Source organism: Mustelus asterias, chromosome 4, assembly GCF_964213995.1.
Source record: "Mustelus asterias chromosome 4, sMusAst1.hap1.1, whole genome shotgun sequence".
Classification (NCBI taxonomy): domain Eukaryota; kingdom Metazoa; phylum Chordata; class Chondrichthyes; order Carcharhiniformes; family Triakidae; genus Mustelus; species Mustelus asterias.
In genome coordinates this window covers 36,015,214-36,031,681 of record NC_135804.1, presented here as the reverse complement: position 1 = coordinate 36,031,681, position 16,468 = coordinate 36,015,214, and the positions used below count along the sequence as shown (strand labels likewise).

Sequence of the window (16,468 nt, the reverse complement as noted above, 5' to 3'; positions counted from 1 at the left end):
ACGCTGCAAAAGTGCAGAAGTCATGCTAGACGTTTAGAAAACAGGGGAAAGGTTATCCAGCAAATTCTCCATCCTCTTTGGCAGAAGGTCAGGTGATTTACTTTGCGGTCCCTGTACAGACAGGAACTAACACATGGCCAGGAAATGCCTTTGGAAATTAAAATGTAAATATCCTCTTGGAGGAACTTCCATTGAAGAGACATCAGAATTCAATAGATCATTAATGGAATTAACCATTACTTTTCTCTGGACATATACAGAAATGCCAATTCAATGGTCACCTCAGACTTGATGGCTGGAATTTTCCAGCCGTTCACTGGGAGCGAGGATGGAAAATTTGGCGAGCAGCAAAATCTCCGTTCACTGCAGCAGGATGGGAGAATGCCGTTGGTATGAATGGCTGGAGAATCCTGCTCGGTGTCTTAAATTTTGAAATCTAACAGAGTGGGTAAAACACTACTTTTGAAAAATACATGTATCTTGTTGCAGTGAGTCAAATGGTGGGAAAAAGAAGAAAGTATCCCAAATCCCTCCCATGTCTGGAACAGTCACCCAAATGCTGCCCTGCTGGATAGCCATTCCGCCTGCCTAGTTTCATTCTGTAAAATTAAAACCTGAAAATTAAAACCTGAGCTCCCCCTTCATGTATATACAAGAGAAATGTGGTGCTGCAAATCTGAAACAAAAGCAGAAAATGCTGAATGTATTCAGCAAGTCCTGCGGCAAGTGTGGAAGAACAGAGTTAACATTTCAGGTCAGCAATCAATGTTCCCTGTTAGCTCTGTGACAGTGCAGCAAATAGATACACTCAGTGCAGGCCACACAAGTTGGCCCATTTAAGTTACTAGGCACATGCTGTGCAATAAATTTAGAAGGACTGTGCACTAAAATACATCACCCACGAACTCCAAAACAAAAATAGGGGATGGGTTGTTGGTAATTCTGTATCAGAACTGGCTGGACCTGAAAACCCTATAACTCGGAATGTTGTCTGCCACTCCTGCCCCTTACTAAGCCATGTTTCAGTCAAAGTTAAGATATATTTTTAAGTACCTTCCTCTGCCCTCAGCTCAACTGCCTTACGCATTAAATTCCTTCAAGTATACACTACCACATACTGTGTGACAACCTTTGACCCCAAAAGCAGTATAGTAAGGAAAATTAGTAATCTGTTTAAAATGTCTGTGGAATCTATAATTATTTTTAAAGAACGTTTCAGAAGGACATGGAAGAGTTTGCATCAATGGTAAAGGGATCAATTGTAGTTTTCATATGACTTGGTAACCCTTGACCTGGCAGTCGTAGTAATGGGAAGGAAGTTGAGATGCAAAAGGTTGTGTGGCCAGTCACGGAGAGAAGATGGACAAAGAAATTACTGATGTAAAGAGGATGGAGGCAGGAGGGGAGGCTGAATATCACGACACAGTGGAGACACAAAGAGAAAGCAGACCTAGACAGAAAAAGGAAGACACCAAATTCTTTACGAGGAATTTGGATGTGGTTGCGGTGACAGAGACTTGGTTGAAAGAGGGACAGGACTGGCAGCTGAATATTCCGGGGTACAAGTGTTTTAGGCGAGACAGAGGAGGGGCCAAAAGAGGTGGGGGAGTAGCAGTATTAGTTAGAGAGCATATTACAGCGGTGCAGAGGGAGGACAATTCAGAAGGGTCGTATAACGAGTCACTGTGGGTGGAGCTCAGAAACAGGAAGGGCGCAGTCACTATGTTGGGGGTATACTACAGGCCCCCCAACACCCCAAGGGAAGTGGAAGAACGGATATGTCAGGAGATAATGGATAGGTGCAGGAAAAATAGGGTTGTTGTAGTGGGAGACTTCAATTTCCCTGGTATAGACTGGAAATTGCGTAGGGCTGGGAGTCTGAATGGGGAGGCATTTGTAAAATGCGTACAGGAAGGTTCTTTGGAACAATATGTAGATAGGCCGACTAGAGAGGGGGCTATACTGGACCTGGTACTGGGGAATGAGCCCGGTCAGGTCTTCAAAGTTTCGGTAGGGGAACATGTGGCAAATAGTGACCACAATTCTGTTAGCTTTAGGATAGTGATGGAAAAGGATGAGTGGTGTCCCAAGGGTAAGGTATTGGAGTGGGGGAAGGCTAACTTTAGTGGGATTATGCAGAATTTGGCAGCTGTTGATTGGGAGAGGCTGTTTGAGGGTAAATCCACATCTGGCATGTGGGAGTATTTTAAGGAACAGTTGTTAGGGCTGCAGGATAGGCATGTGCCTGTAAAAAAGAAGGATAGGAAGGGTAGAATTCGAGAACCGTGGATAACCAGGGAAATTGAGCGATTAGTCACAAAGAAAAGAGTGGCGTACGTTAGGTCCAGGCAGCTAAAAACGGAGGGAGCTCTGGAGGAATACAATGAAAGTAGAAAAGAACTCAAAAGAGGAATTAGAAGGGCAAAAAGGGGTCACGAAATGTCCTTGGCAGACAGGATTAAGGAGAATCCCAAGACATTTTATTCATACGTTAGGAGCAAAAGGGTTGTCAGGGAAAAAATCGGATCTCTCAGCGACAAAAGTGGGGAATTATGCTTAGAGCCCAAAGAAGTAGGGGAGATCCTAAATGAATGCTTTGCGTCGGTATTCACAAAGGAGAGGGATGTGTTGACTGGGAGTGTCTCGGAGGGGAGTGTTAACCCGTTAGAGAAAATCTCCATTACAAGGGAGGAAGTGTTAGGTTTGTTAGGGAATATAAAGACTGACAAATCCCCAGGGCCTGATGGAATCTATCCCAGGTTGCTCAGGGAGACGAGAGATGAAATTGCTGGGCCTCTGATGCAAATCTTTGTCTCGTCACTGGACACAGGTGAGGTCCCAGAGGATTGGAGGATAGCTAATGTGGTCCCGTTATTTAAGAAGGGTAGAAAGGATAACCCGGGAAATTATAGGCCGGTGAGCTTGACGTCCGTGGTCGGGAAGTTGTTGGAGAGGACTCTTAGAGATAGGATGTATGCGCATTTAGAAAGGAATAAACTCATTAACGATAGTCAGCATGGTTTTGTGAGAGGGAGGTCATGCCTCACTAACCTGGTGGAGTTTTTTGAAGAAGTGACTAGAATGGTTGATGAGGGAAGGGCCGTGGATGTCGTCTATATGGACTTTAGTAAAGCGTTTGACAAAGTCCCTCATGGTAGGCTGGTGAAAAAGGTTGGATCTCATGGGATAAAGGGGGAGGTGGCTAGATGGGTGGAGAACTGGCTTGGTCACAGAAGACAGAGGGTGGTAGTGGAAGGGTCTTTTTCCGGCTGGATGCCTGTGACTAGTGGTGTTCCGCAGGGCTCTGTATTGGGATCTCTGCTGTTTGTGATTTATATAAACGATCTGGAAGAAGGTGTAACTGGGGTGATCAGTAAGTTTGCAGACGACACGAAAATGGCTGGACTTGCAGATAGTGAGGAACATTGTCAGAGGCTACAGAAGGATATAGATAGGCTGGAAATTTGGGCAAAGAAATGGCAGATGGAGTTCAATCCAGATAAATGCAAAGTGATGCATTTTGGTAGAACTAACATAGGGGGGAGCTATACGATAAATGGCAGAACCATAAAGGGAGTAGATATGCAGAGGGACCTGGGTGTGCAAGTCCACAGATCCTTGAAGGTGACGGCACAGGTGGAGAAGGTAGTGAAGAAGGCATATGGCATGCTTGCCTTTATAGGACGGGGCATAGAGTATAAAAGTTGGGGTCTGATGTTGCTATCTAGATAAGTCTTAAACGTATAGAACGTTGGTTCGGCCGCATTTGGAATACTGCGCCCAGTTCTGGTCGCCACACTACAAGAAGGACGTGGAGGCTTTAGAGAGAGTGCAGAGGAGGTTTACCAGGATGCTGCCTGGTATGGAAGGGCTTAGTTATGAGGAGAGATTGGGTAAACTGGGGTTGTTCTCACTGGAAAGACGGAGGATGAGGGGTGACCTAATAGAGGTGTATAAAATTATGAATGGCATAGATAGGGTGAATGGTGGGAAGCTTTTTCCCAGGTCGGTGGTGACGTTCACGAGGGGTCATAGGTTCAAGGTGAGGGGGGGAGGTTTAACACGGATATCAGAAGGACGTATTTTACACAGAGGGTGGTGGGGGCCTGGAATGCACTGCCGGGCAAGGTGGTGGAGGCGGACACACTGGGAACGTTTAAGACTTATCTAGATAGCCACATGAACGGAGTGGGAATGGAGGGACACAAAAGAATGGTCTAGTTTGGACCAGGGAGTGGCGCGGGCTTGGAGGGCCGAAGGGCCTGTTCCTGTGCTGTATTGTTCTTTGGAGGAAAAGTAACAAATTTCTCTCAGGAAGAGGTCAGTTTTTTCAGTTTGACGAAAAAGGATACAGGAGCTCTTGGAGGGATTGTGTGACCTGGCTGAAATAGTGTAAAACCTGGAAAGCTCTGTGGAAAGGTCAGAGATTTTAAAAAGCTAGGTGTTCTCTCAAAGTGGCCAAACTATGAACTGTGGTATCACTGGTTAATCGGTTGAAGCAGAACTCTGGAAAGCTACACCATCACAACAGTCTTGACCCAAGAGAGAGAGGGTTTGCCAAAACATGCTTTGCTGATAATAATCAGGCCCAAGAAACTCAAAGGCACAAGTTGTTATTGGATAAGATTCATAACCCACCCTGCATGAATAAAGAGCAGCATGTTGTGGAATTGTGTAGCTACATAATGCCACACGTCTGTTGGGAGTGATATGGGTGTTGGTGCTTGTGCTAGACATGTTTTTGTTGTAACAACTGTTAAACGTAAAGTTTACCTCTTCATTTGAGGTATCATTTGCCTGTTAATTCATGTTTAATTTACTTTGGTTCTGATTCATGTTGAAGCAAATGTTACAAAAAGTGAAATCTTGTTGGTCATTTCTTTATTCGGGGGTCATTCGGTAAATTGGGATGTTTTGCTTTATGGTTTCCCCTGGGTGATCAAGCAACTCCCAAACTGCTTTGTTTATTTTCTAGTCTTTTGTTTCCTCTATTTTCCATACTTGCTTACTAATTTTCTGCCTTCTAGTTCCAGCTTTGCTTCTCTACCTCTTGAACCTATGCTCACTTTTTAATGTCCCTACCCAGTTAATTTAAACCCTTCCCAATAGCACCAGCAAACTTTCCCACCATGATGCTGGTCTTGACCCTATTTGGGTGCAATCTGCCTGGCTTGTGCAGGTCCCAATGTCCCAGAAATTTAAAGCCCTCCATCATTCACCATCGCTCCAACTAAACGTTCATCTGCACCCACCCTTCTCATTCTATACTCACGCGTGCACGGCACTGGGGATAAACCAGTGATTACTACTTTTGAGGTTCTGCTTATTCATTTATTTCCAACTCCTTAAAATCCACTTCATCCCTCATGACCTCATCCCTTCTTCTCTACCTATCTCATGTACCACAATCTCTGACAGTTCTCCTGCACCCTCAGAACATTCTTCAGCCACTCAGTCTCATCCATGACCGCGGCACATAGTATCCTTGAATCATGTCTGTAGACAAGGAACCGCCTATCTGATCCCCAAATTATTGGATCCATATAACATATAAATTGGTTTTCTAAACTTTCTCCTCCATCATCCCCAATCTCCTACCCTACAGCTGTGCCACCCATGGTGCAAAGTATTTGACTCTGGCTGCACTCCCTGGAGGAACAATTGTTTCACCAGTATTAGGAGCAGAATACTAATCAAAGAGCAAGATGCACTCACAGGGTTCCTGAACTATGTGCTTGGCCCTCTCTGTTTCGCTGTTAGCCACTCATTCACTCTCTGCCTGCACACTTTGAAGCTGTGGGGTGACAACACTTCCTCCATGTGTGGTTATCGGTGACTTGAAAAGTAACCGCATAATACAGGATGTGCATTTGACTTAGCAGAGGTTCCTTGCCATGCCTCCATTGACGAGACTATTATTTAAACTTACCAGAAATAAACAAGACTTGTTCCTGATCAGGACAAAGAGGTTCAACAGCTATCACCAGTTAGCTTCTTCCCTTGTGCGAATGACACATTAGTTGTTTTATCTCTCTACATTACTCATGCTCCCTTACTTCCGGACTCACCGGACTCAGTTGAGTGGTGGAAGCAGATTCAATAATAACATTCAAGAGGGAATTGGATGAAGTTGAAAAGTTTGCAGGACTCTGGGAAAGAGCAGGGGCATGGGATTAATTTTAAAAACTCATTCAAAGTTCCAGCACAGGCAAGCCAGGCTGAAAGGTCTCCTTCTGTGCTGTATTATAATTCTGATTGCATTGGTACCAGTATGATACGTGAATGCCCGACTAACCAAAATAGCGGATACTTTACCGGAAGCATCCCATTCACAGTATCCTATGCTGTAAGCGAGGCTGCATGGGAGAAGGTATACCACGTTCAACATAACCTGATTGGCTGTATCCATTAAGGTACTACCAAATATAAGTGAAACCCTGGCATATCTAACTGGCAATGACCAATGGTGACTTATCTTCACAGGGTCCAGGTCATCAGAGAATCAACTGCAGAACTATGCCGTCCATGCACATAGAGATGGCATATCCAGTGACAATAATGGTAAGCTGCAGTCTGAAAGTTAGCTCCATCTCCTCACAGACATATTTCAGAGGTGATCGGGGGGGCGGTTTGGGGTAAGTGCTGTTGAATAGCACAAAGGGCTTTTCTGTCCCTTGCCTGCCGACTCGTAAATGCACCTTGGCTTTTTTTTGCATCACTTTTCCTTGTAATTTTCTTATTCCCGTGCCCCTTCAACCTTGACAAGGGAGTTGATAAACTTTCCCAAAGGCTCTCTGGAACCTTTTCATTCAATGGTGACCCTCTGGTTGAATTGTTTTCATCTTAAATTTCACTTACATACAGTTTGCCTCTTCTACAGCTAGCAATCTCCCTTTACACGCAAGGCCAATAAGCATTCCTCAGAAAGCTGGGTGAAAATTATGCACTTTCAATTGAATCTGTCTGAAATCTGCTTCTAGCCATTCAAGTCTAAACCACATCAATATTTTAACATTTAGGCGGCTACCTCTGTTCACAAGTCACATTCAGTAGTTCTTTTCTGATATGTGCCTGGTCTTCTTCTTACCTTTTCTTGCACATACACACTCCAAACATTGATTGTTCTTGAGCAGAGTATATAGTTGACCTACTTTATAGCTAGGGGATAGGTAATGGTTCTAAATCATCATGATCTCTATTAAAAATTATAGCTTGTTTAGCACCAGACCTGTTCTAGGCACGTACCTACCAGCCATATATTATCAGCATTCTATCAGCTCTGAGATTATAACATAAATCTCAATAAACTGAATTATTTCATTTTACAGAGTTACAGAATGCCATACCGCATCACAAGTCAGGAAAGCAATGTGGAGTTTGGGTTCGGAATGACAATGGTGGATATTTTGCTTCACCAAATTACCCGAATGTCTACCCCCCTAATAGAGAATGTATCTACATACTGGAAGGTAATGTGATTTATTCATTCGCATCTAACTATGGTGCTAGTTAGAGCCCATGTCAGTCCTCAACAAAGATCTGTCCATGTTTATTAGTAGGGATCATCTACAGCAGTTGCTTGAACGATGACATTTTATAATATGTTAAAATTGCTCAGCTAGAAGCCTGTCACAACACTGCGCAGCTATAACCGGCCTGCTTGAAATGTTCTCAGAGATAATGGCTGGAATTTTACCAGCCCACTCGCCACAGGAATCGGAGCGGGCGAGGGGCGGACCATGGAAAGGTCCGTTGACCTTGGGTGAGATTTTACGGTTTCGGGATGAGCGAGGCCATAAAATCCCGCCCAATGAGAACATTTCTTTGATAACTGAATACATCTTGAACCTGAATGTACGCCTTGACCTGCAGGAACGGTACTTGTTACCATTTTGCTGTATTTGCAGCGGCCCCCCGCCAGCGAATTGAACTCACTTTTGACGAACCTTACAGCATTGAACCTTCATGGGATTGTAGATTTGATCATTTGGAAGTCAGAGACGGACCATTTGGATTCTCCCGTGTGATAAACCGCTTTTGTGGTCAAAATAGTCCATCGCTCATTAAATCATCTGGAAGATTCTTATGGATAAAGTTTACTTCAGATGAGGAGTTAGAAGGCTTTGGATTTCGAGCAAAATACTCTTTTGTACCAGGTAACTAATTTATTATTATTTAAAGGAACTATAAATTTTTTCAGTGAGTATACTATTAACAGTTATAAGGGCTTAATACAAGAACTAGGAATTAGGCCATATATTCTTCACCCCACCTTATTACAGTTCTATGAAGGGCTGATCTGTCACTGTCCACTTCAGCTCCGACCAAAGTTGAACATTTTGTTCAATACATCCAGTATTTCATTTCAGGGAACCAAATGGTTTGAAAGCTTCAATCATGGCTTCATTTGAAAAGAAAATGATATGCATTTATTGCACATCCATTCTTGTGCCAACAGCAGTAGTAGAGAGTCTTCTCCTTGAACTGTAATGTGATGATAGTGCTCCCATAATGGTCTTAAGAAATTTGAGTATTTTGACCAGTGACAGTAAAGGAATGGCGATATATGCTCAAACCAGGATGCTGTGTGATTTATAGGAAATGAGAAGTCACTAATGTTCCTATGACACTTGTACTGCAGTCCTTCATATCCATGAAGGAGACCTTTCAGATCCATGAGGAAGGAGATGCCTTTGAAGGAGTCTTCGTGAATTGGTGCCGTGGGTCCTATAAGTCGGGCATACGATAACCGCAATGTAGGCAGATGAATATTGAAGGCAGAGTATTGGTGCTGATTCATGATGGTTGGTGCTCTGTCCTGCATGTTGTCAAGATACTTGCTGTTGCACCCATCCAGAAAAGTGGGAATTGCTGACTTTAGTCTTGTAAGTGGAGAAAAGTCTTTGAGGAATCATGAGATGAACCATTTGTCAGAGTTTAGGAGCATAGGAGCTGGAATAGGCTATTTAGCCCATTGAACCTGCTCCCCCATTCAATATGATCATGGCTGGTTGAACACTTCAATGCCTTGTACACACACTATCCCCATTACCCAGCCTCTACCCACTGTTATCGATATAGAGTTGATATGGCTGGTCCAGTTAATCCTCCGGGCAAAGTTGACCCTTAAGATGTTAATGGTCGAGGACTCCATTTTGGGCTCTTGAAGCTGATTTTCCCTTGTAGGAGATGGCTATTACATGACAACTACGTGGCATAATTATTACTTGCCGCTTGTCAGCCGAGCCTGGATCTGGCCAAATGCTCCTGAACGTTATTTTGTTGAGAAACTTCTGCAGCAGTATCCTGGCAGTGTGATGGTTAGCCTCCAGTAACCATGACAACTTTCCTTTGTGCCAGGTTTCTTCAAAAGACAAGCTTTTTAGACGCATTTATCAAATGTTACATGGTTTAACATGTCATTGAATTTTCAATGTAAATCACAATTTTCTACTTTTATAGATCCTGATTTTATCTACCTTGGTGGAATCTTGAACCCCATTCCAGGTATGATTATTATTCCGGGGGGGAGTTTTGAACCCGCACTCTCTGTGTGCGGAATTGCCAGCACGGGTGAAAAACCTGGAGAGAATCGGGAAACGCGATTCTTCCTGGAGAGATTGTGTCTCCTGATTTTGTCTGCCTCTTGCCGACAATGTCATGAGGTTTACACCCACAAAGGGCAGGGACTCCATTTAAATACATTTTAATGAATTTAAATATTATTAATGGGCCCTCCCGCCACATGATCCCCCTCACTAAGTATTCATGCCTCGCCAACAGGTTCACAATAGGTTTGGCCAAATGAGAAACAGTCCAGGGGATCCCTTTGGGGGCACAAAAGTAAGTATAGCCCCTAGAAGGAGAAGGACATAGTCGTCTACTGCCCCATGGCAGTGCCAACCAGACAGTTCCAACCTGTGCCAGGGGGCAGTGCTGGAGTGGACCATAGTGGCAGCTTCATGGGGGGAGTTCATTTATGTGTGGTGGGAGGGGGAGAGCGGGCACTGAAGGGGAATGGGAATGCCAGCAATGATGATACGGGTGTTGGGATTGGGAAAGGGATGCTGGCGATAATTGTGCAAAGGGAATGGGAATGCTGGCGATGATTGTGCAGGGGGAATGGGAATGCTGGGGAAGGTTGTGCAGAGGGAATGGGAATGCTGGGGATGATTGTGCAGAGGGAATGGGAATGCTGGCGATGATTGTGCAGGCGGAATGAGAATGCTGGCGATGATTGTGCAGGCGGAATGGGAATGCTGGCGATGATTGTGCAGGCGGAATGGGAATGCTGGCGATGATTGTGCGGGGGGAATGGGAATGGTGACTGTATGTGGACCGTGTGTGACTTTTCATTCTAATCAGGGCGTTCTTTAAAAATGGCGCCCCCATTCTCAGTGGAATGGGTCTTGTTGGCTCTATGAGGCTCTGCCTCAGCAGAGTGATGGATAACCCATGTCCACTCATTATCTTTGACTGAGAGGCTCAGAATCTGGAGAGAAAACTGAGCAGTGGAGCTGGAGAACTTCACACCAGTTTTCGGTCTGAGCCTAAGGGCCCGATTTTACCAAAAGCGGGTGCAAAATCGCGGTAAAGTCGGGCGTTGAGCCTTTAATGCAATCTGCACCCGAATCTGAGCAGATTGCGGCTTTATCGACACCTGATTAGGGCGCGGGTCCGGTCCGCGCCCGAATCGGGCATTAGCATGCATTTAAATCGACTTAATGAACCGCGCGCCCAACTCCACCGCCAAATCCCACTTTACCGTTTTCTGGTCCGTTCCAGATCCGTGCTGTAAGCGACCTGCAGAATAAAAATCCAAAGCGGATTTCTATTCTGCAGGGGAACCTCCGAAGCCCATCCTCCTCGGCCATCCTTCGCAGACCCCCCCGCTAACCACCCCGGCTGACTCCCCCCCCCGGGATCAGACCCCCCTGGGAGGCAGGCCCCTCTCGGCAGAGCACACCCCCAACCTACCTCGATCGCTGGTCTCCCTCCACCATCCTTCCGACCTGCAGTCCTTCAAGAGCCTGCAGCACCTTCCTGGCGTCCGCTGGAGGAGGGGGCGGGCTCAGATGGATCTCTAGTTGGAGGGGGAGGATGGGGGGGGAGGATGGACTAGGGAGAATCTTGCAAACTGAAAATAATGTAGCATCTTCTTTGTGCTGCCTAATTATCTATGGGAAAGGTAATTAAACGACAGTGTCCTAGTGAGCAATTAGTGACCTGTATAATACATTTGTGATCTGTAACTGGATTGTTGATGTCCCTGTAGCCATGAGCCAGGTGCTCAAATGTTCAGAGTCATGTGGTGAACTTGGAAGAATTGTCCCCGTGGTGGAGCTTGGGTGGAAATAAGATTCAAGGAGATTACTAAATCTGGGAAATCAACCATAGTGAAAAGAAGTTTGTATTGGCAACTCTTCTCTCACATTCCATGGCAGATGTGCCCCTACTTATGAATGTGATTTGCATGGGCAACGTTGGGTGCAGCTAATCTGCCTCTGGAGCAGCCTTGGATCCTTTCTTTCATCTTGTTTTCATCTAAACATTGCACAGAATTAGAGGAATTCCCTTTGGAAGATAATGTCAAAACTATAATCGCAGGAACCAAAAACCCAACCATCAAAAATTTGGGAAAATATTTCAAAATATATATCCCCCCCATCCATCTTTTGAAATATTTTCCCAAATTTTTGACTGTTAGGTTTTTAGTTCCTGCGATTATAATTTTGACATTATCTTCCAAAGGGAATTCCTGTAATTCTGTGCAATGTTCAGATGAAAACAAGATGAAAGAAAGGATCCAAGGCTGCTCCAGAGGCAGGTTAGCTGCACCCAACGTTGCCCATGCAAATCACATTCATAAGGAGGGGCACATCTGCCATGGAATGTGAGAGAAGAGTTGCCAATACAAACTACTTTTCACTATGGTTGATTTCCCAGATTTAGTAATCTCCTTGAATCTTATTTCTAACCAAGTTCCACCACGAGGACAATTCTTCCAAGTTCACCACATGACTCTGAACATTTGAGCACCTGGCTCATGGTGACAGGGACATCAACAATCCAGTTACAGATCACAAATGTATTATACAGGTCACTAATTGCTCACTAGGGCACTGTAGTTTAATTACCTTTCCCATAGATAATTAGGCAGCACAAAGAAGATGCTACATTATTTTCAGTCCCAAGCCCATCCTCCCCTCCATCCCACCCCCCCCCCCCCCCCCCCCCCCCACCCCGCCTCTGCTCTCTCTGCTGTCTTTTTCTTTCGTGCCCGGGCGCGCTGCTTCAGATTTTTTTTCAAACTGCGCATGCGCAGTTCAGAGCTCCGATCATTCCGGCAGTGCTAAGCCCCGCCCACTGTGCAGATCGGACCGGAGCCGGCAAAAAGCGTATGGGCGCGTTGCAAAGAGGATTCCGGGCTCGGATCTGCATTACGTCCGGATCCGGCCCTTAGACTCCAAATGGTAAAATCAGGCCCATAGAGACATTTTGGTAAAATTCCCCCCTACATGTTCAAGGTAGATTTTTGACGCTAGTTTTAGATTAAAATGTTAATATTTTCTTGTTTATTTTCCAGTAATATTAATATTTTGCTTCTCTAGATTGCCAATTTGAGCTATCAGGACCTGATGGGATCATTCACTCTCGACAAGTCGAACAAGAAGAGAAAATCAAGCCTGGAGAAGCTATTGACTGCATTTGGACAATAAGAGCCCCGCCAAGAGCTAAGGTATGTTTTTGTACTTTGTAGAAGACAGTGCACAGAGAGAAGCTTTAATTGAGGTTCCTATCTAGAGTTTTGTACAATAGAACATTTGTAGCATTGTATTCAAACTGAAACACTTGGCAGTTTCAGAGCAGTGACACAGAGAAATGAAGAGTGGATAGGCAAAAAAAAACATTGTTCAGTAAATGACTTCCTGGAGAACATTTATTGGTCCTCATCCTGGTTTGTGGACGCAAGGTACAGATTGCACTTAAATTGTTGTTGATTTATCCGCATTAGCTGTGCCCCACAATAAATTCAAATCTCAAAGGATTGAAAATCAATAGCAAGGACATTTTTACTTTCCTTTCATCGATCTTTCTTGGCAATAATCTCAAACTGTGCCAACAATCCATGCAAAAGAAAAACTTCAATAAACTTTCTCTGACCAATAAATTTATTAAAAATAAAAATAGACGAATGTAAAGGAATATCTACAATTCTCCGTAACAGATACATTTTTAATAGTGGTCCCCATAGAGAATGATACCATGCAACAGCAATAGATAAGGGCCATAATTTTTTAGCCATTTACGTCAGTGGGATTCTCTGGTCCCACTGCAGTGAACAAAGATTTGGCTGAGCGCTAAATTCTCCGTCCTCACTTGCAGTGGTGGAGGTGCGTGAACGACCAGAAAATCCCAGCCATGAATTTCTAAATAACTAACTCACATAGCAAGATTCCATGTTTAAGACTTTTGCTGCAACAAACGCACTAAAATCAACATAGACTAAACATTACTTAGCAGGCAACTAATACGCTAAACTACAGAAAATGTTATTCCCTAGTAACTTATTGGCAGAATCAAAAATCCTACACCTTGTTTATATATTATGATGCACTCTATGCAAAGATGTAACCTTGTTCCTAGAGTCCAAAACTCCTCTCAGCTCAAATAGGATCTCTTCCCCTAGCTTCACCAGGATGAATCTTCCAGTGTCCTTTTAAACAAAGACTGCTTCACTCAACCATTTGGACATAATCAAATAGGCTTCCAATTGCAAGATACCCTCTTGTGATTCCATGATCTTTATCTCTTCATAGTCCTTGTTTTGTCAAACATGGGTTCTGCCTCAGCAGCCCTCAGCTTGGTGCATAATCAAGTAGTCCTTCTCTTATGCCTGGTATGGCAGCACCTATTGTGGATCTTCTTCCCCAAACCTTTTAGTCTGACTGCCCTGAGAATAGTTGTGTCTGGGCAGCAGTAAAGCCAGCTGCTTCTTGCTTTGTGTCCAGGTGTTGAAGTTTGCACCTTACTTCTAATAGGATTTGACCAAGGCCCCAGACCCCATAGCAAACAAATCACATGGGCTTATTTCCGGGTCAATCCTGTATCAAGTCCTATCTCACTCTCCAAACTACTCCGTTTCACCTTGAATTAAAGGTGACAGTTTAAAACATAACCATCTTATAAAGTCTCACATTGATAACAACACGAACATATTGATGGCAAACTGCATTTTTAAGGAAATAACTGTTACAATTTAATTTTCAAAAACCTGAAATGACCACCAAACGACCACTAGTTGTGTGGTATTACTGCAGTATTCTCACGATCAATGCATGTGTGATGTTGTGCATTTTGAATTAATTTTAATTAACTTTTATTACTTTGTACTTGTTTTTTGTTATAGTATAATATTAAAAGTATTTGTGAACATTCCAGTTAATGTACATATTTAATGAAACCATGCAAATGAATTATTTTATTTCACAGATGCAGATATAGCTATACGTTTTACTATTTTAACCCAGGACATCATTGCAGAAGTTCCTCAGGGTAGTGTCTTAGATCCAACTATCTTCAGCTGCTTTATCAACGACCTCCCTTTCATCATAAAGTCAGAAGTGGGGATGTTCGCTGATGATTGCACAATGTTCAGCACCGTTCACGACTCCTTAAGTACTGAAGCAGTTCATGTCCAAATGCAGCAAGACCTGGACAATATCCAGGCTTGGGCTGACAAGTGGCAAGTAACATTTATGCCACACAAGTGCCAGGCAATGATCATCTCCAACAAGAGAGGATCTAACCGTTGCACTTGTCATTCAATGGCATTATCATCATTGAATCCCCCACTATCAACATCCTTCCAGTTACCATTGACCAGGAACTGAACTGGACTAGCCATATAAATAATGTGGCTACCAGAATATGTCAAAGGCTAGGAATCCTGCGGAAAGTAACTCGCTTCCTGACTCCCTAAAACCTGTCCACCATTTACAAGGCACAAGTCAGGAGCTTGATGGAATACTTGCCATTTGCCTGGATGAATACAGCCCCAACAACACTCAAGAAGCTCGACACCATCCAAGACAAAACAGCCCGCTTGATTGCTGCTGCTTCCACAAACATTCAATCCCTCAGCCACTGACGAACAGTGGCAGCCATGTATACCATCTAAATCATGCACTGCAAGAACTCACCAAGGTTCCTTAGGCAGCACCTTCCAAACCCATGACCACTACCATCAAGAAGGACAAAAGCAGCAGATACCTGGGAACACCACCAACAAGGGCAGCAGGTGCAGGGGAATGCCACCACCTGTATTTCTCCTCCAAGTCACTCACCATTCTGACTTGGAAATATATCGCTGTTCCTTCATTGTCAGTGGGTCAAAATCCTGGCGTTCCCTCCCTAACAGAACTGTGGATCTACCTACGCCTCAAAAACTGCAGTGGTTCAAGAAGGCAGCTCACCACCACCTTTGGAAAGTCAACTAGGGAAGGACAATCAATGCTGGCCTCGCCAGTGCTGCCCACATCCTATAAAATGATTTTTTCTTTAACTTGTACCACCTGCATTAGAATTCTAATGTTAGATTAAACCCACTGTCTTAACTTTAAGAATGTTAATAACAGTAACAATATATTACAGCCTTAAAGCCATACAAAAAATGGTATTAAGGTTGGTGGGATATAACTAACATTACAAATAATGATTTAGAGAGAAATATTGTCACTTGAGTTATTTCCATTAGCAACCAAACACCTGTGATGTCAATGTGCAATGGGCATAAAGATGCCAATTCTTCTTCTCTGCCAAATGCCGTTTGTTTTCTTTGAATTCTGATTAATATGAATTGCTGCTGAAGGCAGTGAGATTGAAATCCAAAAGTAAACTGCCACTTGACATTTAACCACTTTATACATAAGTGATTAAAAATGATGTTCAATTTATTTTCTTTTCATGACTTGTTTGCCAAATTACCTTTCAAAATGTCCTTCAAATATGTCGATCATATCCTGCAGTATAAAATAATTCATATCAATAACATTTATACTTTGAACAAAGCATTCAGAAGCACTTTCAATTACTATTGGGTCTTGCTCTATTTTAAACTATTTTATACTATGCATGCTAGTACCGTAATATGTGATAAATAAAATTCAATTTGCTACCCAGTGCAACCACGATCTTAAGACCACAAAATATTTAATTCAACCTTGGTATTGAACATTTAACAATACCACTGAGTCAACACTGGTTAATGGAATCATTATTATGCAGATTAACATCAGGTAAGGCTCAAAGAGAGTGGCTCTTTACGTAATGTTCCCCAATTAGTACTGAAAAAAGGTAATCGTGATACTGCATCCCTGCACTTTGTGAGCTACAGAATTGGAACAGAGATAAATGTGTTTTCAACACTGCTTTGTTGTGTTTTGTTCCACTCATTGGTAAGGCTTTA

The 16,468-nt window shown here is 43.5% G+C and overlaps 1 protein-coding gene across 1 annotated transcript in view; it reads left to right on the top strand.

Annotated features, from left to right (window-relative positions):
* The window catches only part of neto2a (neuropilin (NRP) and tolloid (TLL)-like 2a), a 54,330-nt gene that overhangs the window by 15,457 nt on the left and 22,405 nt on the right, over positions 1 to 16,468 (top strand). The window contains exons 3-7 of the mRNA XM_078210255.1: positions 6,484 to 6,561; positions 7,329 to 7,469; positions 7,908 to 8,156; positions 9,463 to 9,507; positions 12,612 to 12,739. Of these exons, the coding sequence (XP_078066381.1) occupies positions 6,484 to 6,561; positions 7,329 to 7,469; positions 7,908 to 8,156; positions 9,463 to 9,507; positions 12,612 to 12,739 (641 nt within the window). The remainder of the gene's footprint in view (positions 1 to 6,483; positions 6,562 to 7,328; positions 7,470 to 7,907; positions 8,157 to 9,462; positions 9,508 to 12,611; positions 12,740 to 16,468) is intronic.